The following is a 27,079-nucleotide window of genomic DNA, read 5'->3' on the forward strand; positions in this document are numbered from 1 at the left end:
TATAATGAGAGCAACTATGAACAGAGTAGGGAGGAAGAGCAGGAAGAAAAGATTAACTTTAAACAGAGACATGAGATGGGAGGGAAAGGGAGAGAAAAGGGAAATTGCATGGAAATGAAGGGAGACCCTCATTGCTATACAAAATTACATATAAGAGGTTGTGAGGGGAATGGAAAAATAAACAAGGAGAGAAATGAATTACAGTAGATGGGGTAGAGAGAGAAGATGCGAGTGAAGGGGAGGGGGGATAGTAGGGGATAGGAAAGGTAGCAGAATACAACAGTTACTAATAGGGCATTATGTAAAATTGTGGATGTGTAACTGACGTAATTCTGCAATCTGCATTTGGGGTAAAATTGGGGGTTCATAACCTACTTCGATCTGACGTAATTCTGCAATCTGCATTTGGGGTAAAATTGGGGGTTCATAACCTACTTCGATCTAATGTATGAAATATGTCAAGACCTTTGTAATGGTGTGAACAACCAATAATAAAAAAAAAAAGAATGCTTACCAACAGTAGCTCCGTCAATAAGCAATAGATGGTTAACATAGTCACTTTATATATATACTGTTAATCCTTACAACAACCTTGAAAAATAGTATTTCCCACAAATGGACTCAGTAAAGGTAACTTTTCTAGAGCTTTAATGCTTAAAAAAAAAAATGGCAAAGCTGACATTCTACCAAGTTTGCAATTCCCATTACACCTAAAAGCTTCCTTAGGTTTGGAAGGGCTTATCTCTGGGACTTTGCTTTCTTTTTTTTTTTAGATGAACACAATACATTTATTTATTTATTTATTTATTATTTTTTTAAAGAGAGGAGAGAGAGAGAGAGAGAATTTTTTTTAATATTTATTTTTTAGTTCTCGGCGGACACAACATCTTTGTTGGTATGTGGTGCTGAGGATCAAACCCAGGCTGGAAGCAAGCCAGGTGAGCGCGCTACCGCTTGAGCCACATCCCCAGCCCTTTGCTGCTTTCTTAGACTCCCTGTTTGCCACATTTCAAATCTGTCCCCAGCCTCGGGAATCAGACCTCTCTATCAATATAAAGCATAGTTTGATCTCATCTTGTGATTAGAATCAGAGAGCCTTGCTTTAAAAAAGCAACAAGTGTGCCACCAAAAAAAACAAAAAAAAAAAACAAAAAAAAACCAAATACAGTCCTACAGATGTTTACTAAAAATGTTTTCTGGAGTGTGTGATTAACAAAGAGCTCTCTGAAAAGCATTCTCCCTTTTCCTTTGGGTTTTGCCTTTTGCTGAATGTTTATTTGATCCCTACCACCAGCACCACATAATTGCATAATCTTTCCATGGTTACACTTATGGAGAATTTTCCCAAACAACTAAGCTTTTTCATTAAAAAAATATTATAGTATGGCTTTAAAAGGGTGAGAAACCCCTTGCTTTTTAAAAGGGAACATGCAGAATTTCTGGATACAACAAGAAAAACACTTTGGCCTAAAATACACCCTGGTTTAAAATCTGGAATATTGGTGTAGGGAGATGAAAGGCAATTTCCTGTTGGCCTTTTTTTTTTGTAGGGTGCAGTAGAAGGAAATAGGAATAGAAAGTTGAACTGTCCCAGTAGTTTTCTAGGAGAAATAGCCTTAATCCAAAATTCAATAAGAAAAAAGCTTCACTGATATTACTGTAAATATACTCCTTTTATGGGAGGTATTTGAAGTTAAGATATGTAAGTATAAAAAGAAAAGATTAAAATTAGACCTGAAACTCCAAATTTGTAACCAGAACACAAAGGATCACACAGTGTGAATTTACTTAAGACTGCCTTCCCCACCCCACCCCTAGTGCTGGGGATTGAGCCAAGGCCTTATACATACTAAGCACTTACTCCAACCCCCATGATTGTTATTTGTGGTCCAGAAAATGTATCTCCCACCTCTATGAGCAAGTCTAGATAATCTCCCTCAGGAACCTCTGGAATGTGCATTAGACTCTTAAAGCCCCATCCCCCAGCCTTGAGCACAGTCACAGAAAGGATTTTGCCCTTAGTTTACTTGACAATTACTTTTGATCCCACAGTGAAAAAGTCTACCTTCTGAGCAAGGGGTGGTTGGAGGGCGGGCCTGAGATGCTCTCAAGTTACAGCCTTTCCTCCTCCCCTCAGGAAGTAAAGTCCACTGGCAGGAAAGCCTCAACTGGCTCTGCCCTACAATGCTCACTTGTTTTCACAGTGCAGCGGAATGAAATGGCTTAGAAAAAAAGAGTAACTTTCTACGAAATAAGTCTGATTTATTTTTCCTCCTAAATTGCCTTGTCTGCAGGGGATTCCTTTGGAGAGCACACCATCAAAGGTAAGGTGGAAATGGGATTGTATGCTGGGTTGATTTTCTACAAGGAATGAAAAGACCAGCATCTCTTCCTGTCCAGCTTGTTCACTGGACAGCCATTCAGCACACTGCTGATTCTCCTTTCTCCAGAAAGAAACCTCCTGCTTTCTTTTTTTTTTTTTTTTTTAAGAGTGAGTGAGAGAGGAGAGAGAGAGAATTTTTAATATTTATTTTTTAGTTCTCGGCGGACACAACATCTTTGTTTGTTTGTATGTGGTGCTGAGGATCGAACCCAGGCCGCACGCATGTGAGGCGAGCGGGCTACCGCTTGAGCCACATCCCCAGCCCCAGAAACCGCCTGCTTTCAAACTCAGCGGGAAATAACAAGTACTGCACCCCTTCCTCAGAACATTTATATTTTCTTTTCACTCTATACACATTTTATTGAACTCTTCCTGAGGAGGTAGAGAATACCTCATTCCTCAATGCTTTAGCATTTCTCTCCTAAGAACAAAAACAGTCCCAGTAGGACAATAAGACCATCATCATTCCCAAAAGATCCATGTCAATACAGCACCCTCTACTACACAAGTCATGTTTCAGTTTCCCCAACTGCCCTTTTCAACTTTTTTTTTCTGATGCAGGATCCATTAAAAGAACAGGTATTGCACTTGTTGTCATGTCTATTCAGTTTCTTAGAATAGCAACAATTTAGCAAGTGCTTTATAAAGGTATTTCCTACCCTCATCCTGCCACCTGGCCCCTTATTTCTGTAGAGTCAATAGTTTGCTAGAGGACCAGGAGGATGACACACAGCTTCTAGAATTAGCTTGCAGCCCAAGGAAGAATCTTGTGCACAACTGGAGGAGAGGCCACTCAACAATCAGGGAGGTCAGGTTTTATAGTTAACTAAATCCTTAGTTATGTCAGACACGTGTAAACAGTGAGTTTACTGTTTACCACAGAGTTTAAAGGGTTAGATCAGTTTCTTATCAACTGTCTTGGATCTGTCACAGAGATCTTCCTGCACTTAAAACAGAGGAAACATCATGCTGAAGAGGGAGGGGAAAACCCCATATTACACTAAAACCTTGGATGGAGGATGGGGATGGATGATTGTGTTTCATTTTTTCCTGGTAAGTATCTGCTTTCCTTTTCAACTGCCTAGAATTTGGTGGAGAAAGCCTCAGAGTGGCCTAATAAGATCACTTAGAAAATCCTTAGTATCTGAGTGAACAGCAGGCCAGGAACTGTTCATACTGCCAAAGTCAACTGTTCTGCTGCCAAAGAGAAAGCTGAAATGTTCCCCTAGAGTAAAAGCCAAGGGCTTCTATCTAGTACTCTATTCTTCCTACCATTGCTTAAACTTAGCAAATGCTCCTGTCATGATCAGCAAGCTCTACCTTGGCTACATGTAATTAGGATTTGGGGACAATGATACTTTTAATCATCATAGATGTAGCACTAGGCAGTGTTTAAAAAGTGCCTGGCTCAGCCCAGCATGAACATATTTAACCCTTTCACTGATAGGGATGGGTACATTTCCTCAGTTTAGCCTGTTGCTTACTTTCCAATCTCCCACTCCCAATAACCATAACTTAAACTAGAATTAGACCCAGTGCATACTTGATTTGTCTGGAAAGGAAGGACATTGATTCCAAAAAGGGAGATTATTTTTCTCCTGCAGCCATAAGTAACTAGACTAGGCATTCCATTTTATTATAAGCTAACTTCATTCCCTCTTTCTTCCTCTCAGGGTTGCTAAATGATAGTGGTGATGCATGCCATCCATGTATCTATTCTAGAAAGTTGGTAAATCCTATCATAGCTGTGCCCCAAACAACCCTGCACAGCAGCACCAGCTCCACATTTTTTTTTGGGGGGGGTACTGGGGGCTGAACCCAGGGGTCCTTTACTACTGGGCTATATCCCAAAGCCCCCCCCCCCTTTTTACTGTGGGACTGAGGATTGAACCCAGGGCCTCGTGCATGGGAGGCAAGCACTCTACCAATTGAGCTATATCCCCAGCACTGCACTCCTTCAAAAGACTTTTGAATTTTTTTTTTGAGACAGGGTCTAAGTTGCTGAAGCTGGACTTGGATTTGTGATCCTTCTGCTTCATCCTCCCAAGTCACAGGGATTATGGTCATGTGCCATGATACCTGGCTTCCACAAATTATTATGTGTCCAAGGTCTGCTCTATTAACTTTGGAGATGCATTCACACACGTGCCCTCTATCTCCTAAAGCAGCCCCTAGCCATGGGAGCACAGGTCTTGATGACAACCTGATATCCACAATGTGGACAACTAAGGTATCTATGAATATCAGAGATGGAAAACATCATGCCCTCTCCCTAGTGACAGAGCCGGAAGAACAGAGATACCTGGCAAGACTTATGTAATATGAAATTCATAACAAATATAGAACTATATAATAAATATTAGCTTCATTACCAAAGAATATGGAATGTTTCTTACTAATACGGAAACCAAGGATGCCCTACGTCTAAGAGCCCTTTCTGGCGAGGCCACTTCCTAAATCATATTCAGCAGTGTTATGTGTACATTGTTAGCAAGGGTCACTAGTTGTTCCACCTTTCTCTCCAGGAACCACCCTTTCATTTTTATCCTCTATGGCTAGGAAATTACTTGATCTTACTTGCTGGTAAGAAAAGCTGGCTAATAACCAGATTAATAAACAATGCCTTGTTTTGGGAGTGATGCACAAAATATATCAAGATGTTAACGAGAGGGTAAGTAATGTGGATCCTTAAAGGACTATGCTTATAGTTCTGTATGAATCACAAGAATATTTCTCTATAACAAGTTAACTCCTGAAAACTAAGTGAAAAATAACTGAATATGCTTAAGGAAGCTCTCTACTTAAAACAGGGGCAGGGGATGCTAATTTACTATTTATAACTACTTGTATTATGTGTATAACTATTTTCTATATTCAATCTATTTCACTAGACTGAACGTTCCATGAAGGCAGGGACCATGCCTACATTGCTCACAAGTGTACACTATTGTACATCTAGCTCTACATCTTCCTGGGACATACAGTAGGTACTCACTAAATACCTGCTAGTGAATGGATAAACTGATAATATAGTTATGAATAACCAAATGAGGGCAGATGAAATCAGAGATGGGTAGGGTCTTGAAAGATATGCTAAAATGTTATTTCTTATCTTGAGGTTATGAGGTGCTAATGAGAAAAGTTAAGTAGGGGATGATGGAATCAGGTTTGCATTTCAGAAATATAGTTCTGGGGCTGGGGATATGGCTCAAGCGGTAGCGTGCTCGCCTGGCATGCGTGCGGCCCAGGTTCAATCCTCAGCACCACAAACAAAGATGTTGCGTCCACCGATAACTAAAAAATAAATATTAAAATTCTCTCTCTCTCTCCCCCTCTCTCTTTAAAAAAAAAAAAAAGAAATATAGTTCTGGTTGCTGGGTGGATAATGCCTAGAATCAAGGAGATCGATGGGGGGAAAACAATAAGGTGCTGAATAAAGGCAGTAAATATGGATCTAAGCAAATCAAGGAGACCTTCAGACTTAACAGTTATTAGATGTTGGAGAGGAATCAAGGAGTCCTGGGTTGCTTGCCTAAGTAGATGATGAATGCAGTTCACTGAGTTAGAGGACACAGGAAGAGATGGGTATAATGTGAAGATAGCTTGGATGATTTAATATTGGACACTTGAGTCTGAGGGACTTATAACCAAGAAAGTGTTTGGCATGTGTGTACACAAGATTTGCACAATCTGTGTCTACAGCATACATGGTACTTTTAATTTGAGGGTAAAAGATGGGTAAAAGTATCAGGGAGAGGAGGGACTAGGACAAAATCTTTGGAAAACCTGATGTAGAGATTGAATCTGATAGCCCACTGAGCAAACAGAGAAGCACTAATCCAGAAATTTTCAGAGAAAATGATATGCAGAAGCAGCTAAAAGGAAAAATATGATCGAAATGACAATTATATGAATTAGTTTAGTAGTAAAGAAGTCTCTGGTAACCTTGATAAGAGCCATTAGGGTAGAGTGATGGGACTGCTAGGACTTCAGCTTCAGTGGAGAGGTAGCATGAGAAGAAGTAGACACTCCCAATACTCTTGTTTAAAAGCTTGTAAAGGCCAGGATAAATTAGGATGGTATTAGATGGAGACAAAGGGTAGAAAGAAGTGCTTTGTTATTAAATAAAATAAAAATAACTCTGACAAAACCTGGTGCTGATTCCAGAATGGGTTACTGAGGCTAATTTAACTCCTCTCAAAGCCAATTAGAATGATCTGGTGAGGGAGGTCTTGCTGGGAGGGTTGGGGAAGACCTGGAGGTGTTCCTATTGGGTTCAACCCAATTACCATCTCTTAAAAACAAGCCAGGAATGGTGGGGAACTCTTGTAATCCCAGCAACTCAGGAGGCTGAGTCAGGAGTTCAAAGCCAGCCTCAGCAACTAAGCAAGACTTTATCTCAAAAAATAAAAAGAGCTAGGGATGTGACTTGAGTGATTAAATGTACTTGGGTTCAATCCCCAGTCCAAAAAATAAATACAAATTAAAAATACTTTTTTTAAATAACAAAAAAAGGCAATGAGGGAATATATAATTTCTAGTTTGGGGTGTTTTTTTTTTTTTTTTTTTTTTAATCAGGGGTTGAATCCAGGGGTGCTTAACTATGAACCATACCCCCAGCCCTACCCCCTTTTTAATTAAGTTTGAGAAAGGGTCTCGCTAAGTTGCTGAGACTGGTTTTGAACTTGCAATCCTCCTGCCTCAACCACCCAACACTAGAATTACAGTAAGTGCCACCGTGACCAGCAAGGATTTTTGTTTTACTTGGGGGTTAACTGTTATTTCAATCTCATATGGGCTCTGGTAAAGGAAAACCCACCAACCTTGGTCTAAGGCATGTGATTAAGCTCACAATTCAGATTTATGTAGTCTTTGTCAATTAAGGGAAAACATAGACCTTAGGAAAGGTCTTTAATTTTTTTAGTTGAAATAAAAACAAAGGATGGAGGTATCAAGTTAAGGGAGTGGGACAGATGGATGCAAGAGTTCTGCCCTTGACCTTCTGATACACAATGGAAGACACAAACTAAGTTTTGAGAGAGAGATTGTAGCTATTCACAGTTGTTATAACCAGACATCAAGCACAGACTAAAGAGGAAAGGTATTAAACCACAGGCCTGTAGCTAGCCAAATTTGAGCAGATAAGAACACAAGTCAGCACCCTGTGGACACCAGAACAGAACCCACATCCACAGAAAAAAGAAAGCTAATTTTGCAGAATGACACCTCACTTGAGTGCTCTTTGCTCATGAGAGAACACAATCTGCTTTAAACTAAGAAACAAGTTGAAACTTGTATTTCCTAGCTTGATTTTCTTCATAGAAGTGTTCTTAGAAGAAAATTATGGTTATAAATGGCCTGAATTGGGGAACTGATTGTCTTTTAAGATCCTGTCTCAAAAAGGGCTGGAGATGTGGCTAACTGGTAGGAACACCCCCCTCCCCACCCCAAGTTAAATCTCCATTACCACCCCCCCCAAAATAAATAAATAAGTGTCCCAATTTGGATGATAAAAGTATATGTTCATTCTAATTATATATCATGCGAAGGAGGGTACTTAGCTTAGGAGCAGAGTTAAAACAAAGCTAGACTAAGAACTGACAGGAATAATTGCTCTTCAATAGTTACCACAAAGATAACTGGAATAGCTGCCTTTAACAGATGCCAAGAGAATTGGACAGTAAAGCAGTGGTGGTTTTGAAGTCAGTCCATCTGAGTACACATCTCAGCTCCTGTAACCCCACCTTGAGAAATTTTCTCTAAACTTCAACTTTCTGTTCTCTAATACAATATTGACCTATTCCACTACATTGAAGAGAATGAGGTACTTTCATGTAGCATGCTTAACCACTCTAAATAGGAATGACTCTCCCCCAAAATACAAGATATGTAATGAGGAACCAATAAGCAAATACTAGACAGAGCAACAGAACCTCTAGCAGCTGCGAACTCCCCTCTACTGGCTTGCTCAGTATCTAACTTGGGATTTTTTGGTCTGTTTTGATTTAGGTAAATGTGTTTGTGATGGGGATGACCAAGACTTTTGCAATTTTCTTTGTGGTCTTCCAAGAAGAATTTGAAGGCACTGCTGAGCAAACTGGTTGGATTGGATCCATCATGTCTTCACTTCGTTTTTCTGCAGGTATAGTTATCAATAAGCTTGCTGTCCATGGAAAAGGATCACAAAAAGCAATTCCATGAAGATTCTTCTGTTACTCCTTTAAGACTTACATGTTGCTAACATTCAGGTTCACTTATTAATATATGTTAATATGTAATGCTGAGTAAGAGATTGCAATGTTTATCATTCACTTGGTACCAAGTTGGGAAAATTATACAGAAAAGGTCTCACTGAGTTGCTTAGGGCCTCGCTAAGTTGCTAAGGCTGGCTTTGAACATGTGATCCTCCTGCCTCAGCCTCCCAAGTTTTGGGGATTACAGGCATATATCACCATGCCCGTCTTCAATTATTTAATTCTCTGGTTCAATTTTTTTTTTAGTTGTATATGGACACAATCTCTGTATTTTATTTATATGTAGTGCTAAGGATTGAACCCAGTGCCTCATGCATGCAAGGCAAGCACTCTACCACAGCGATAGCCCCAGCTCCGCTGATTCAATTTTTTATGCCTTATTTTCTTCCAGTCGGGCAAAGCCTTATTATAAGTCCAATGAGCCAGGCTCTCAACCTAAAGTTAGAGCATTAATCATCTAATCACATTCAAAACAAAACACAGAACCAATTCTTCCTCCTTTATGATTAGTATTCAAACTTATAGTTAGAAGCCACTTAGAAGTTACTAGGTCTTTAAAGAGTGTACATTAACACTCCTCATTGTTTCTTTAAGATAAATTCTAAATTCCTATGCACTGAATTCCCAGGTTGAGTGAAATACAAATATTTTAAAGACTTATTTACAAATCACATAGAAAGTAAAAATTCACTTTTTGATCTGCATGATATTTCTTGGAGACTTTGTCAGTAACTGGAAAATATCTTTTCCTTCAGAAATCTTTGTTCACCACAAAGAAATGTATACCTAATATTTTAGACAGATTTCTATAGGTATTAGACAGTATGAATTTTACTGTATGTTTATTAGACATTAAGTGATTAGGGATTTGTTTATTTCCTTTTTCAGTTTTGAAGAATTTTTATTTACTAATTTCTAATAAATTAATCCATAATAATAATAAAGACATTTATTAGACCCTTACCTTATTCTAGATTCTGTATTAAGGAATTTTAATTGGTCCTATGTATTGTGAATATTTTATTTGTGTTTGGTATGTGTCTTTAATCCTTAAACATAAAAATATACAGAGTCTTTAAAAATTATGTGATAAAATAAACCAGTCTTTCATGGTTTCAAAAAAAAACCCAAAGCAGCCATCTAGTAAAATCTCATATTGTGGCAATTTTATAATGCATTTTCAATAAGATTCCCAACAAACCATCTTACTATTCTTTTTTAAAAAACTTTTCAGAGGGGCTGGGGATGTGGCTCAAGCGGTAGTGCACTCGCCTGGCATGCGTGAGGCCCGGGTTCGATCCTTAGCACCACATACAAACAAAGATGTTGTGTCCACCAAAAACTACAAAAAAAAAAAAAAAAAAAAAAAAAAAAACTTTTCAGAAAGCAAAGTAGTGTGAACTAGTAATGTTAAAAAACCCAATACAAACTTTTTTTTAGGATACATAATATTCCAAAGTAGAGTTTTTTCCTTCTTTCATTTAAATCACACATCAGAGAATAAGGGATGCCAAAGATTGTTTACCCAGCATTTACCTCTCTTTCTTCTCCTAAGGTCCCCTGGCTGCCATAATTTGTGAAATACTTGGAGAGAAAACTACCTCTATTCTGGGGACTTTCCTTATTACTGGTGGCTATCTCATCAGTAGTAGGGCTACAAGCATTCCCTTTCTTTGTGTGACTATGGGACTTCTACCTGGTGAGTAAACAGAAGACTATAAGAGATGGAACAGGAACCTTCCCTTCTACTACCTTTGGGTCCTGAACTCCTAGTTACATTATGAGATCCAGAATATCTCATTGCACTAAATCACCTATTAAAGTAATTAGTAAAATTAGATAAAGTTTAATTCCAAATTTCTGGTTTTTCCTTAAGGTTTGGGTTCTGCTTTCTTGTACCAAGTAGCTGCTGTGGTAACTACCAAATACTTCAAAAAACGATTGGCTCTTTCTACGGCTATTGCCCGTTCTGGGATGGGACTGACATTTCTATTGGCACCTTTTACAAAATTCCTGATAGATCTTTATGACTGGACAGGTAAGTCAGTCTAGGTTTCTAAACTATCAGTTCTGCAAGGTTTAATGTTCAGTTCTCTTCATTTGATGACTAGAATGATAGATTTCAAGAGCAATTGATTTCAAAAGATATTGGTATAGTATGTGCAAGGTCCTAGGTTCAATCCCCAGCATTGCAAAAAAAAAAAAAAAAAAAAAAAAAAAACTAAACCAGGCACAGTGGTGCACCTGTAATCCCAGCAGCCTGGGAGGCTGAGGCAGGAGTATCAAGAGTTTGAAGCCAGCTTTATCAAATTTAGCAAGGGAAGCAACTCAGTGAGACCCTGTCTCTTTAATAAAATACAAAAAAGGACTGGGGATGTGGCTCAGTGGTTGAGCATCCCTGGGTTCAATCCTTAGTGCCAAAAAAGAAAAAAGAAAAAAAAAAAAAGCTCGAAACATATTGCCAGAGAGGAAATGAGCATATCTATAGTAAAGATGCTCCTCTTCCTTTGAGAATACTCCACAGAAGAATCTTGAAGCTGGGTGTGGTGGTATATGCCTATAATTTTAGTGACTCAAGGCTCAGCTAAAAGGATTGCGAGTTTGAGGCCAGACTCTGCAACTTGATGAGACCCTTCTCAAGATAAAAAAAATAAAAAGCACTGGGGATGTAGCTCAGTGGTAAAGTGCCTCTGGCTTCAATCATGAGTAATAAGAAAAATAAAATGAAATAAAAAGATCTTGGGCAACCTGCTGATTTTGTCAGCTCGCACAAGTATCTCAGAATTCACCAGAGTTCAAACTCTGAGAAGATGGAGGGTACTCTGTACAGCATATTTTATTTTTATGTGGTGCTGAGAATCGAACCCTGCAATGGCAGTGACATCCTGGAGAAACAAGGCTTCCTCCTTTCCCCACCTCCCTAAAACATTTGCCTTTTATATTTTCCCTTTGAGAAGAAAAAAAAATCTGGTTGGGCACAGTGGCACACATATGAAATTCCAGCAACTTGGGATGAGTGAGGCAGGAGGATCTAAAGTTCAAGGCCAGCCTGGGCAATTCATGAGAACTTATCTGAAAATAAAAAGGCTGGGGATGTAGCTCAGTGAGAGTATTTCTGGGTTCAAACCCCAGTGCTGGGGGCGCAGGATCCCGGGGGAGGTACAGGAGATGGAGTGGGAGGGGATAAGGAAGAAAAATCTGCATTTAAAAAGTCCCTCTTTCACTAGACCTCATAGGATGAAACGGAAAAATCATTTTTTTGTAAAAAGAATACAATGTTCTTTAATAGTTAATCAGATTACCTATTTATTTTGTGGAAGTGAAGACTAAAGCCAGGAGCACTCAACCACTGAGCTACATTCTCAGGCTTCATTATTTTTATCTTTTTTTTTTTTTAATAATTTTTAGTTGTAGACAGACACAATGCCTTTATTTATTTTTTATGTGATGCTGAGGACCGAAACCAGGGCCTCACACATGCTAGGCAAGCACTCTGCCACTAAGCCACAACCCCAGCCCCATTATTTTTATCTTGTGGACAAGATCTCAACTTTCCAAACTGGCCTCACACTTGTGATCCTCCTGACTCAGCCTCCCAAGTAGTGGTATTACTGTTGCCTGGCTAATATACGTGTATATTTTATCTACACAGTGGTTCGATTGACTCTTTCCTTTCTAAAGTAAAAAAAATATTCAGCTGACAAACTCATAAGATGAGAGAGAAGAGCTTAAGGCCTGTTCTCACTCACTAGACACACCATACATGAAGTCACAGTTTTGGTCAGGAAACACTGAAATCAAGTAAGAGCAGTTATCTATTCTCTTTCAAAAAAGTGTTTTATTTTTTAGTATTTTTAAAGATTTTTTAGTTTTAGGTGGACACAATGTCTTTATTTTTATGTGGTGCTGAGAATCGAACCCAGTGCCTCACACATGCTAGGCGAGCGCACTACCACTTGAGCCACATCTCCAGCCCTCAAAAAAGTTTTTAAATGTCAAGACAGAAGGCTGTCATCTTTTCTAACGCTGTTTCCAAATGCTTCCTAGCAGTGTACTTTCTGGTTTTCTATGTCCAAAGGACTCCACTGTTACAAAGATACAGCAGTTACATTTAGGAAGCAGAGTATGTTTCCAAAAATTATCTGAACCTATGAACAAAAAATTATTGTGAACCGAGAGGTTTTGTTTTTTTTTTAAGAATTTTTTTAATATTTATTTTTTAGTTCTCGGCGGATACAACATCTTTGTTTGTATGTAGTGCTGAGGATTGAACCTGGGCCGGACGCACGCCAGGCGATTGCACTACTGCTTGAGCCACATCCCCAGCCCGAGAGGTTGTTTTTAATGTCTCAATTTCTTCTGTTTAGGTGCCCTTATATTATTTGGAGCAATTGCATTGAATTTGGTGCCCTCAAGTATGCTCTTAAGACCTATTAATATCAAAAGTGAGAACAATTCTGACATTAAAAATAAAGGTGGCAGTTTGTCTTCAAGTGGTCCAGAAGCACAGTGTGGAAGAGAAACACCATGCTTCAATGAGGAAGAGGTTTCCATCAAGCATAGTACTATGCAGAAAGCTGGACAATCTGCTAAAACTACAAATCAAAGTGAAGAGTTCAACCATGGGCCTGACAGGAACCAATTGTTACTAACCACTAATGAAGAAAGTTACAAGAAAAAGGCTATTTCGTGGAATTGCAAACGACTCTTTGATATGTCTCTTTTTAGGAATCCTTTCTTCTACATATTTACCTGGTCTTTTCTCCTCAGTCAGTTAGCATATTTTATCCCTACCTTTCACCTGGTAGCCAGAGCCAAAACACTAGGGATTGACATCATGGATGCCTCCTACCTTGTTTCTGTGGCTGGTAAGAAAGCCTACTTTAACTTCCTATCTAGAAGGAAAAATGAACTTGGCTTTAATAAAATTTTATTTAAAAGATCAAGAAAAAGTCCAAGCCAGATAGATGATGGCGCACACCTGTAATCCCAGTGGCTCAGAAGGGTAAGGCAGGAGGATCATAAGGCAGGAGGATCATGAGTTCAAAGCCAGCCTCAGCAACCACAAGGAGTTAAGCAACTCAGTGAGACCCTGTCTCTAAATAAAATACAAAATAGGGCTGGGGATGTGGCTCAGTGGTTGAGTGCCCCTGAGTTCCATCCCCGACACCCCCCCCCCACCCAAACAAACAAAAAAGGACAAAAGTTGCAGGAAGGCAAAAAAAAAAAAAAAAGTTTTTTGAAGCTAATGGGAGTTGTCAGGGTTTTTCCCTGCACATATTTATCTCTGTACTTTGTACATACACTCAGAGCTCTAACTACATAGTGGACCCTAACCCAAGTCTTAACTCATTCTTATGTGTCTGACCTAATAGATATCCACTCTATTGGATAAATACCAAATTTTAAAAGAGCTGGTGCTTGCTGGGCATGGTAGAACATACCTGAAATCTCAGCAACTTTGGAGGCTAAGGCAGGTTCAGGACCAGCCTCAGCAACTTAGTGAGACCCTGAGCAACCTAGCAAGACCCTGTCTCAAAAATAAAAATAAGGAAATCTGGGGATGCAGTTCAGTGGTCAAGTACCCTGGGTTCAGTCTCTGATACCAAAAATAAAAAAATAAAAAAACTGGTGCTCAGTGGCCACAGCTACTCCAGGAACTAGAGAACCCCAGATATTCATTATAGTGTAGGAGTTGAAAGGACTGATTCTGGAGCTTGACTTCCCAAATCCAGGATTGTACTTATTAGCATTTTTTAACTATTTGACCTTGGACAAGTTACTTGCCTTTTCAGTGCCTCAATTATTTCTTCATCTGTGGTGTAGGTATAATGACACCTGCCCTTATAAGGTCATCAGGATTAAAAGTATAATGTATATAGAGGCTAGCATGGTGCCTGGCACACAGTAAGCATTCAATAATGTTAATATTTGTAGACAGGGCTGGGGGTATGGTTCAGTGGTAGAGCACTTGCCTATCATGAGCAAGTCCCTTCATTCTATCCTTAGGACCCCCCAGGGGCAAAAATTGTAGCCAAGTATTATTTCCCCTTAAAATAATAGTAAGACAGAAAAATATGGAACATAGTCACCAGTGGATTAGCTGACATTAGGAAATAGTTCTAATTATCTGGAAATTCACAATAATTCAACAGTAACTTCTTACTAACTTCTTTGAAAATTTACCAAGATAAAAGATACTCTGCTTCAGTCAAGTAATGTTGTATGCACAAGAGAAAATGCCTGGCTAAAATAATTTTTCTGTACTACAATGTCTGGCAGAATCAAGTTAGATCATATTAACTCTAAATAATGGAACCAAAAGTCATAATATACAATCCCAATATGTACCTTAGAAAATGATAACTGATAGCACCCATTTTTAAACTCTTTTTAATGAAAGAGTTTATATGAACCATAGAAAAGAATGTGAAATTGAAACAACTGGAGTTCATGCTATTTATTCTTAGTGAAAATCTCAGTGTTTACGTTATATTAGCTTCTAATAGGATAAAGGGTTTAGAATACTGTACAATGGAGTGAAAAAGAATGTGGTTCTTAAATTTTACTTATTATATGATAGCTCCAATGTTCCAAATATAATCTCCCATTTCTAAACTTCTTACATATTTTCAAGTTAAGCATAATAACCTTAGGAGATCCTTACCCCTAAAGTTTCATAATCAATGATAAGAGCCCCAACATCTATATTGTTTTAAACTTAAGGCTTTATTAATTTATTTCCCAATCTTCCACCGCTTAACTTCCTTAGGACACTGACCTAAGAGTCGATTATAGTCTTTTAGAAATCTCACTTCCTCATTTCTGAGACTTCTTGGAGGAAGGAACTGCAAAGCCCCGAGCCCAGGGTACTCTGTAACCAGGGATTCCCACTTGGGTGTTGTTCTTTCTAAACACAATCAGAAACACGACCTGGTAACTTAATGGTTTCCTACTCAACTATGAAGAATACTTTTTGGCATTTCTGTATGTGTCTGGAGTGTTTGGAATGTGTGTAAATCATAGATCCTATTGTGGAAGACAAATGAAACCATCCCCTCAACCCCCCACCCCCATATCCCGGAGTAAAGATGGGGGTCATATTATTTGAGGAAAAAAGATGCCTTGTAATTCATATTTTTCAAAGGGGTTAGGAAAATGAAATCAGGATTTCCTAACACTTTCTATGTTGTTCCAGGTATCATTGAGACAGTCAGTCAGCTTATTTCTGGATGGGTTGCCGATCAAAACTGGATCAAGAAGTATCAATACCACAGGTCTTACCTCATCCTCTGTGGCATCACTAACCTGCTTGCTCCTTTAGCCACCACATTTCCACTACTTATGACCTACACCGTCTTCTTTGCCATCTTTGCTGGTGGTTATCTGGCACTGATACTTCCTGTACTGGTAAGTAGACATATCATTAACATTGTTAAACCATTTAGTACAAGTAATAGTAATAATCTCTCCAAAAGAAAATGTATTACAATTTAAAAAAAAAAGGCTCAAAAACCCTGTAACTAGCTATATCCTGTCTAGTTTTTCCTCTTACCTTGAGGGGAGGGAGGGTGAGAACTAGTTAGTTGGGACAGAAAAGGAATGACAGCAAGAAAGGGCTCAGCAGGATTCCATTTTCCTTATCCATCTCAGGTCAGTTTTGCATTCTTTCCTCTCCTTCAGCTCCAGGAGTCTTTAACTCCTAGGCACAATGTAAGTTCTCAGAGAACTCTTCAAGAAAAAAGGGGATTTTCTGATCAGTGTGGCTTTTCTCTTGGTGAGATTATTGTCTTGGTCCTGTGTACTTTCAGGTTTTTTAAATCTATCTACCTATTTTTAAGTACTGGGGATTGAATCCAGAGGTGCTTTACCAGTAAGCTATATTCCCAGCCTTTTCTTTTTAAGACAGGATCTCACTAAGTTACTGAAGTTGGCCTAGAACTTGCAATTCTCCTGCCTTAGCTTCCCAACTTGCTGACATTACAGGTGTATGCCACTGTACCCAGCTCCCCTGTTTTCACCTCAAATGGAACTGTGTTCTTGGGATTGTTGGGAAACCCACAGGTTCTTCTTAAAACCAGGTCCTCAACATGCTGGAAAACAATCCCTAGGACATTTTTGGCCTGATATTACCATTAGTGTAAGTGCTATAAGGACAATGGAGGCAGCTCAGGCAAAACTCCAAATTCCTAAAGCCAAAATCAACTCTTTGTAATATCTTAAAATATTCTTAAAACCTATGGTACTTGGCTACAGTAGATTTGGGAGTATCACTGTCAGCTCAGATTGTAAATTACCATTTCCTTACAGAGACTAGTAAAGGTTCAGGGAAAGAAAAATACTCAATGACACCCTGTCTCAAAATAAAAAATAAAAACAAGCCAGAGGATTTGGCTCAGTGATTAAGTTCCCCTGGGTTCAATCATTCCCTAGACCAAAAAAAAAAAAAAAAAAAAAAAAAAAAACCCAACCAACCAACCAACCAAACAAAAAACCCAGAACTAAATTCCCAATAAACTGAAAACACTGCCTACCTAGCAAAAAACCCAGAACTAAATTCCCAATAAACTGAAAACACTGCCTACCTAGCAAAAAACCCAGAACTAAATTCCCAATAAACTGAAAACACTGCCTACCTAGCAAAGTTACTATTCCCTACTTGATCTCTGCTTTCATTATACTGGGGACAAAAACGCCATCCAAACTACCTCAGAAGTCAAAATATTCATAGTCTGAGACAACATAAACAGTACTTGCCCCTTTGTAAGTCCAGTTATCTATAGAACTTTATCTTTAATATGGCTAATGCTGAATTCTAATGCCTACAGGTTGATCTGTGTAAGAATTCAAGAGTGCACAGTTTTTTGGGACTTGCTGGTTTCTTTGCTGGGATTGCTGTCCTTTCTGGACCACCTACAGCAGGTAAGGGCTGAGCCACATTCTGAGCAAATTTCAAAAGCAATAAAAGAAAACACTGATCCAGGATTAATGCCAACATGTAATGACAGTATAGGTTAAAGAAATGGAATCTTAAGTATCTAATCTGCTCTATCACTATGACAGGAAAATCTGCTGTTTATCCATCCAACAGATATCCCCTAAGAAATTTCTTATATTCTTTTGGGAATTTTAGAACCAGGAAGTATGTCTGCATATCTAGGGAGGCAGTCCAGAGTTTTGTCTCAAAGATTCATGATGTTTTAGGAAAGAAGATCAACCATGAGCATCTTTTATAAAAATAAGAGTTACTCCCACAGACTTTGAAGGCTACAAACCTGATACCATTGTTCTCTGATGTGCCATATAGCCATCAAGGGTCTGTATTTCAAAGAGGAAGGGAAAGGGAGGCTAGCCCTTCATATTCTATCTGTAGCAATAGTGGGAAGATACTTGACCTAAAGGGCAGAATCTCTGTGGAGAGGATATCTGGGGCCACTGGTAAAAATTACAAGTTCATATAGTATATATTTGGGAGTTCTGATTAAGTTAACTTTAGGGCTGAAGTGTGATTTTACACTCACCTTTTAAAAAACTGGATATTTTGTGCTTACTGAACAATTCATCCACAACCACTAAAATTTTGACTACTCACACAGTAATATTTGTAGGAAATAGCCTTAAATGTTAGTTTCTTACACACCATAGGTTCTCTCTCTTTGTGTGTGTGTGTGTGTGTGGTGCTAGGGATTGAACCCAGGACCTTGTGCATGTGAGGCAAACACTCGACCAACTGAGATATATCCCTAGCTCTCTTAATATATTTGTACAAATTACTATAACATGAATCTCCAGTTACCTACAAAAAGGAATTTAGACTAAAATTAAATTTTGCTGCTTTCAGTCCTGAAATGAGACAGAGAAAGGATGGATTTTTCTGATCTTGCCCTACCATCACTTCTTAAAAATTAAGTTTTATAATGTTACATTTGTCTCTCTTACTATTAGAAAAGGGAAATAGTAGTAGAAAAAGAACATAAACTTATAACAGGAGGGAAAAAAATACACCATTATCTGAGATTTAGTTTAAGTATACTCTAAACATAAAATCAACTGCCTTATTTGCATTTATGAACACACCCTTTCCCATGTTGTTTCTTAGCTTATATTTTACACCTGTAAAGCAGGCCAAAATTTTCAAGTAAAGCCCAGAACTGAGACACGCACAGAGGCACACACCTGTAACCCCAGCAACTCAGGAGGCTAAGGTGAGAGAATCACAAGTTCAAGGGCAGCCTTGGCAATTTGGTGAGACCTTGCCTCAAAATAAAAAATAAACAAAAACTGGGGATGCAGCTCAGTAGTAGAACACCCAGGATTCATTCCTCAGTACAAAAAAAAAAAAAAAAAGGCTTGAATTGTTATCTAGGGATAAGTAAAAGGAATCAACATACTAGAATTGCCCAGAAAAGCTACTTTATGGCTAACATCCAGATCAGTGTGGTGCAGAAAACAGTTCAAATATAGTTTGTTGATACATTCTTTCAATTTGGACCCTTCTTTACTGGTTCAAGTTCATTAGGCCAAAACTATAATGACATAACAGACACCACGACACAGAGTATCTTATTCAAATGACAAAGGCAAATAATATAATTACAATATATTTAACATAATACATGTTCTTGTATACATCTTAAAATGTTTAAAGAGTTCAATATATATGAGAAGACAAGGCAAGTTTTGTGGACCCCTGCCTAAAAAGAAAAGGCTGTAGGTGCATGTGGGTCATGAATCAATTTTTTGTGTCATGATCTTTTTAATTTTATTTAATGAAAAAGAATAGACTACAACAGAGATTAAGAAAGAGGGTTATCTCTTTATTGTGAAACTTTTATTTCATCCACATACACACCTAAATAATATAGAATGAAACATAAATTTCTTATTGTCAATCAATCAGCAAAAAATATTTGCAAGCCTTTTACTACCCAAAGTCCAGCATACCCTAGGAACTATTTGTGAGGTTAAAAACAGCTCATAATAAATATTTGTATCAATTTTTAGATTATTTAGGCAATCATAAATTTTATAAATTCTACAAAAAATGTAATAGACTTAATTGATGATAATTTATATATAGATTTTTATTTAGTCCAGGAGTTGTTCATAGTATCACAAACAAGATTATAATATACCAGGATTTCTCACTGAATATAATGTTGTGCCACTAAGTATCTTGCTCAAGGAAGAAAGTTCAGGAAAGTCCTTATGCTCCCCCCACCACTTTTCCCCCTTATGCTGTTAAAAGTCATTCTTCTGTGAAACAACAAAGGGGACTTAACAACTGCCATTAGATTTGTTTCTAACTTCTGATTCCAATAGCAACTACTGAAGGAACACCAGAAATGTTGATGTAACAGATTAATTCACTTCTCAAAGGGTTATGGACATCTTACTGATGATAAAATACTGAATTATCAACCAAACTTAGATCTTCAGAATTGTGTGAGATTCTCATTTTTTACTTACCTAGATCTGTTATTACCAATTGAAAAAGCTGAAATTCCTATAAAAGATTATAGACATTTTTTCATTAGGAATCTGGCAAACAGTAAATCCTCAGTGGGAACACTAGTTAAAAATGGTAACATTGATTCCATAAACAATATTTTTCTCCTTCCTGTATGGAAATGAAAAAAAAATTCTATATAACATATTTACAAATTCAAGGAAATAAAAAGCATATAAAATCCAATAATTTTAAAAACATACTTTTTTAGTATTAAAAAATATAAATGAAAATTATTTATATATCTTTCTCAACTCTGACTATGATAAGAAATAAGTGTAGCAACCAAATTCATTATCACATCTTTACTGAAAATAAAGGGATTGAAAAGATGGAATTGAAAACTTACCCTTCCTATACATACTCCTCTGTACAGCACCACCCTTGCCCATTCCAACGCACAGTCCTTTCTATCCCTTTCCAATATTCAGTGAAAATTTATTTACTAAATATTGAAAGAGAGCCAGAATTAGCCTAAGTCAGTTTTAGGGTTGTTCTAAGCTCCCAGACTCAGAAGGGACAGCAGATCTAAGTGTAGGACAAATGTCATGGCTCATCCAAATGCAACTGCTGTTTTTTGCTGGCAGTGTACAGCATCCAGAACTACACACTAGCACCAAGATGGAAGGCTTGGAAGATTGTAAAAATGAAAAGAATTAACTATTTTAAAACCATATTATATTTTTAGTAGACCTCTATAACAAAAGTAAACCTGCAGAAAGCATACAATAGTGCCATGGGAAGAAAATTAAGTATATAATCATAATCTCCAATATACAAATCAGATGTAAACTATTAGTCGAAATTCCTAATTTTACATTCAAGGCACTGGACATAAAGTTCTGTTCAGTTAAAAATAAAACCAAGGGCCGATATTACCTGCCTATAAAATAAAACTGAATGCAGTTCCCCTTGTTCAAATACTACCCATTCCCAACTAACAAGTGCATATATTATGCTAGTACATACTTTTGTATATGTATTTACTTATTTAAATCAATCACAAATAATCACTTGAAAACTCCCTTAAAACACCATAAATAATTATTTGATTATAACTGTATATTCATTCAATAATTATCAAGCTATTTATTAGCAGAACATTTTGCTAGATGCCATATGGGATACATAAGAGAAAAGTTACTCTCTCAAAGTCCTTCTGTGACTCTGGGGGTTATGGGTATGGTATACAATCTGCCACCTACACTATCAAGACTTAACACTTAGGAAAAAATCTACAACTCATGAAACTGAGAATTATTGGAATCTACATTCTTCTACTTCATTAACTGGAAATTTGATTAAGCCACTGTAACCTGTCTCTCCATTTCTTACCTTTGATTGAAGATGCTGTAAGCCGTGGAACACTAAAGCCCTTAAAATATGTTGAAGGTTATCTCAATTAAGCAGGTGATTTCACAAAAGTGATTTTTTTCCCTTAACACACCCTTAGGAAAAACATTTCTTTCTTTTTTTTTTTTTTTTTAAAGAGAGAGTGAGAGAGGAGAGAGAGAGAGAGAATTTTTAATATTTATTTTTTAGTTCTCGGCGGACACAACATCTTTGTTGGTATATGGTGCTGAGGATGGAACCCGGGCCGCACGCATGCTAGGCGAGCGCGCTACCGCTTGAGCCACATCCCCAGCCCGAGGAAAAACATTTCTAATCCTGAATAGATGCAAGTCAGTTGTAGTCCAGAATACATTAAAGTTAACTAGTTTCCAAAGTAGTACATCTCTTTCTTGCTACTACTTGCCAACCTCATATCTCATCAGAAATGACATGGAGTCAAACTGATAATATTGCACCAACTCTGTTTTATAGGAAAAATATGAAAATCCATTCTTTTATCTCTGTTCCTTTAGATAAGTAAAGATACAAAATAACTCAAACCTTTTGATCTGCTATATATCTGTTTGGAGATTGGGTTAAGAATGAGACAAGTGGAAAGACACAGCCAAGTTCTCTGTCCTCCACATGTCCTGAGGAATACATTATACACTGAAGAGGCAAAACAAAATAATGCAAGCCATTTACCTATCTGGTGATTATTTTTCCCCACAAACAACAAAGCCCTCACAGAATTTCACTCTGATCCAGTATATCTAAGATTGATGAATACCTACAAAAACACACACAAAAAAATAATTCTAAATAACTCTCTATTGTGATTTTTAAAAATATGAGAGAACAGTTCATCCTTTGCAAATATAACACATTCAGCCAAGAAACTGAGCCTCCAAATGCAAATAGAGACCACAATCCCCCCACCCCTACTGGGAGTTGAGCCCAGGGGCACTTTCCACCACTGAGTTACATCCCCAGCACTTTTTATTTTTGAGACAAGGTCTCACTGAGTTGTTCATGCTGGCCTTGAACTTGCCTTCCTGCTGCCTCAACCTCCCTAGTGGGTAGGATTACCAGTGTGTACCACCAGACCCTGTGAGACCACAAAATTATCATTAAATTATCATAAACTGTTAGACATTCCTGCTCAAAACAAAGATTACAACCATACATAAGGATATGACTTAAGACTAATAATTTAAAATAAAATAATCTTTTTACTAAAACTTGTAGCACACAATTTTTTTTTAAACTCCTAGTAAATCTTATTGCAAATTTCTAGTGTCAGGCCTTTAGTGAGTTCTTGTCTTAAAAAGGTTTAAATCTGGTAATTCACATTTCCCAAAGTTGTTCCTATCATGGCACATATACAAGATATTTGTATCGAATACCAAAAATAAAAAGACAAAGCTGCTAATAAACAACCAGTGGCTCAATGGATGAGAAATCAACTAATTGTCTCTGTACACCTTGGAGGTTGGCCATTATGCTATATAGTGGTAGAAATTCTGATTTAAACTATCCAATCACAGAATTCCCAAACACTTATTTGAACTAACATTAAAGACTTTTGAGATTAAAGACCTTCTGGGTATACTTCATGTTTTAACAAGATGACCGATAGTAAATTTACAATAGTAAGCCTCATACAAAGGATTCAGAACTCAGCTCAGCAACCAAATTCTGAAATATATGGCAGTATGAATACTTCTTAGGATGTCGAACTTTTAAGCATGTATGGCTTAACTCATAAAATGATGTAGACTGATTTTTAAATACTGACATTTAAAAAAATGAATTTAGAATAGTATATTGAACAAACTTGAAATATTATTCTTATTCTCTTTTGCTGACTTTAAGAAAACTGGTTTGGGAGTTACTGGGAAGAATGGAGGTATTTTGAACTAGGCAGAGGGGAGGAGTATAGAGGTAGAATGAATCAGACATTATTACCCTATGTGCATACATGACCAGTGTGATTCTATATCATGTACAACCAGAAGAATGAGAAGTTATACTCTATGTATGATGTGTCAAAATACATTCTACTATCGTTAGAATAAAAATAAAAATTAAAAACACCTGGTTTGCAAAACTGTTAAAGAAAGCTCAAGCAAATCTTAATTGTTTTAAAATTATCACAGGAAATTGCTAGACATTACTGTTCAAAACAAAGGTTACAACCATGCATAAGGAAATTACTTAGATTAACAATTTAAAATAAAATAATCATTATATAATAAGTATAATTTTATTAGGCATGAATATGAATTAATATGCATATCAGATGAATCTGATGCAGTCCAGAGACCTTGATGAAATGCTTACAGAGGGCTCTGGCTTAATAATTCTGCATCAGTTGCCAGTTCACTCTTCCTTATGTTGGCTACGTGAAACAATAGTCAGCAAGGAGTGAGGACTCCTGAATTACTGCTGGTACATTATCTCCTCCTCCTTTTTACATTCACAATGCTTTTGCTATAATCATAAAAAAATCCAGTGTTTGAATACCAACATGTATATATGCTTCCATGTAAATATTAGAATACAGAGGCTTCTGAACTGCCAATAATTTCTTCTAAAAATATGTACTTAGAAATATTAAACTGTTTAGAGTTGGAAGTATATTTGCATATAGTCATTTCGTACTGTTAAAAAAAAAGTAGGTATCTAATCAAATCAAATCATACATACAATCTCCTTTTACTTTAAGTGGCAAAGACTAGTTATTCCAAGTCAATAGACTGGATGTTTTAATATGGATGAAGCTCAAATTTTAACATTATGGGGATGGGGTTGTGGCTCAGTGGTAGAGCACTCGCCTGGCACGTGCTGGGTGCTAGGTTCGATCCTCAGCACCACATAAAAATAAAAAATAAAGGTTTTGTGTCCAACTAAACTAAAATACAAAGTATTAAAAAAAATTTTAACGTTATCCAGGAGCCACTTAAATTTAAGCTTGATTATGACAACTAATATAGGTTTAGTAACTCTTATCCAGAATGCCTGGGGTCAGAAACGTTTCAGATGTTGGAATATTTGCATATTCAAAATGATATAGCTAAGGGATGGGATCCAAGTCACAAAATTCATTTATGTTTCATGTATATCTTACATACATAGCCTTAAGGTAATTTTACACAATATTTTATATAATTTTGTGCATGAGACAAAAGTGTCATGGTGTGTAATTTTCCACTTGCAGCATCAAGTCAGTCCTCAAAAAATTTCAAGATTTTTTAGCATTCTGGATTTGGATTAAAGATGCTCAACCTAGGGCTGGGGTTGTGGCTCAGTGGTAGAGCGCTTGCCTAGCATGTGTGAGACACTGGGTTCTATTCTCAGCACTGCATATAAAGAAATAAAATAAAGGCCCATTGACAACAACAAAAAATATTAAAAAAAAAAAAAAAGATGCTCAACCTAAGCCGTTGGAATGGTGTACACTTGTAATCCCTGTTACTGGGAAGGTGAAGGCAAAAGATTCTAAGTCCAAGTCCAGCTTGGACAACTTAGCAAGACCCTGTAGCTTGGTGGTAAAGCGCCATTAGGTTCAATCCCTAGGTGCACCCACACATTAAAAAAAAAAAAATTTAGATTTCAGGAGGAACTCCTTTAACCAATTTGATCAATCAGTTCCTTCTCATACATTCTCATCACCCGAGCCTTCCCTTCATGGTTAATACCTCTCTCCCCATTAAACTTCAAGCTCTGTGAGGGCAGAGGCTATGTCTGTTTGGGCTCCATATCCTTAAAACAGTACACTGCCAGAAACACAGCAAGTACTCAAATGTTTGTTCAAATACAAGAAGGTTATTAGTTCTTGCCTTTTTCTTTTGGAAAATAATAGCAATTCATGATTCTTTTTTTTTTTAAAGAATAGTAGTATGCTAATAAAATTCACCATAAAATGAAATGGTATGTGTTCATTTTCTTCAACTTCCAGTGTTAAGGTTGGAGATGAGTTCAAGTCCATAATGACTTGTGCAAATATAAGTCCTTAACAGATGAAACTGATTTAACTTCATCAATTAGAAATAAAGTATAAAGCTTGAATAACTTTCTAATGGGTCACAAATCAGATTGGTAAGTATAAAAAGGTCCCTTCCTTTGAAGTAGAGGTCCTGGCTGAGAATTACTAATGGAAAGATTTGCTTTACTAATAGAAACCATTCCTTCTTTCCAGGCTGGTTATATGATCGTATGCAGACCTACACAGGCTCTTTCTACTTCTCCGGCACATGCTATCTCCTTTCTTCAGTTTCCTTTTTCTTTGTACCATGGGCTGAGAGATGGAAAACCAAACAGTGTGACCAGAAAGACAGAGAACTACAATCAAGTGAGAACTTAACAAAAGAAAATCTAAAGGAATAAGTCAGTGAAAACCAAAGCTTGGGAAGAAAAGCTCCCTTGTTTGTAAAATAAAAAGGTAAACCAAGTAGTTTGGAAGACTCCATCTTGCTTTATCATTCTAAGGAACAGACATTACTGAGTAAGAAAACAACAGCAGCAACTTTAAAATTAATCAGTTGAAGCACCAACCTTAGGTACTACATGAAATCAGTGGACTATATAATAAATTAACCCTCTCAATTGTGCCATAATTTGGTCACTGAAATATATGAAGATGAAAACTTTTTTTATTAAAGAAGAATGAAATACAGCCATTGGTTAACTAGAACTTTGAAATCTGAATATTAAAACCTTGCTTAGTAATGGAATGGTACCATCCCTCCACCTCTACCCCAAGTTCATCTTGTCTATCAACTAGAAGAAATCCTTGTTTTCTTTTTATTACTTTGTTAAATTTCTATAATAAACATGTATTTCTATGTAATAAAATATAAAAATTGCTTTTAAAAACCCACAAAACCTTCATCTCAGGATCTTCTGCATGGGAGTTCCTACCCAATATATTTCCTAAACAATATATTTTTTCACTTCATCTAGTTATCTAAAATAGTCTTGTTAAAGATCTAGATGTCTCTTCAGAACTACAAGTTTCATATTAAAGTTGAATAACTGATTTCATGGACATATATTTAAATTAAAATGTTTATTTTATTTTATGTGAAAAAATTATGTTTTTTTGATAAGATCCCATACCTTGCTACTCCCTATATAAGCACTGTGCCTCCTACACTCCCAGCTACCTATCTTTCCCCACCAGGTACATTCTCACCTACCATTTACAATGTGACTAGCTCAAAGGCTCATTACTGTGAAAAGCCTCCCCCACTATCCGGTACATCATGTTGGTCATAAAACATTATCTCTGGGCTGGGAATGTGGCTCAGGCGTAGCGCGCTCGTCTGGCATGCGTGCGGCCCGGGTTTGATCCTCAGCACCACATACCAACAAAGATGTTGTGTCCACCGAGAACTAAAAAATAAATATTAAAAATTCTCTCTCTCTCTCTCTCTCCTCTCACTCTCTCTTTAAAAAAAAAAAAAAATTATCTCTGGACTGGGGATGTGGCTCAAGCGGTAGCACGCTCGCCTGGCATGCTTGCAGCCCGGGTTCGATCCTCAGCACCACATACAAACAAAGATATTGTGTCCACCTAAAACTAAAAAATAAATATTA

The 27,079-nt window shown here is 37.2% G+C and overlaps 1 protein-coding gene across 5 annotated transcripts; it reads left to right on the forward strand.

Moving 5' to 3' along the window:
* The first annotated feature begins 2,163 nt into the window (after positions 1 to 2,163).
* Positions 2,164 to 25,932, forward strand: SLC16A4 (solute carrier family 16 member 4). 5 transcript variants are annotated; one of them, XM_081306553.1, is made up of 9 exons: positions 2,164 to 2,324; positions 3,317 to 3,436; positions 8,393 to 8,525; positions 10,193 to 10,336; positions 10,514 to 10,675; positions 13,005 to 13,505; positions 15,836 to 16,047; positions 17,466 to 17,559; positions 25,680 to 25,932. In XM_081306553.1, the coding sequence occupies exons 2-9, from the start codon at positions 3,350 to 3,352 to the stop codon at positions 25,865 to 25,867; spliced, it is 1,521 nt and encodes a 506-aa protein (XP_081162679.1). In that variant the 5' UTR covers positions 2,164 to 2,324; positions 3,317 to 3,349; the 3' UTR covers positions 25,868 to 25,932. The 5 variants fall into 5 exon arrangements, with proteins under 5 accessions (XP_081162679.1, XP_081162682.1, XP_081162681.1 ...); XM_081306556.1 differs by lacking the exon at positions 13,005 to 13,505; XM_081306555.1 differs by lacking the exon at positions 10,514 to 10,675.
* Positions 25,933 to 27,079: the final 1,147 nt, after the last annotated feature.

Source organism: Spermophilus citellus, assembly GCF_964194105.1.
Source record: "Spermophilus citellus genome assembly, chromosome: 9".
Classification (NCBI taxonomy): Eukaryota; Metazoa; Chordata; class Mammalia; order Rodentia; family Sciuridae; genus Spermophilus; species Spermophilus citellus.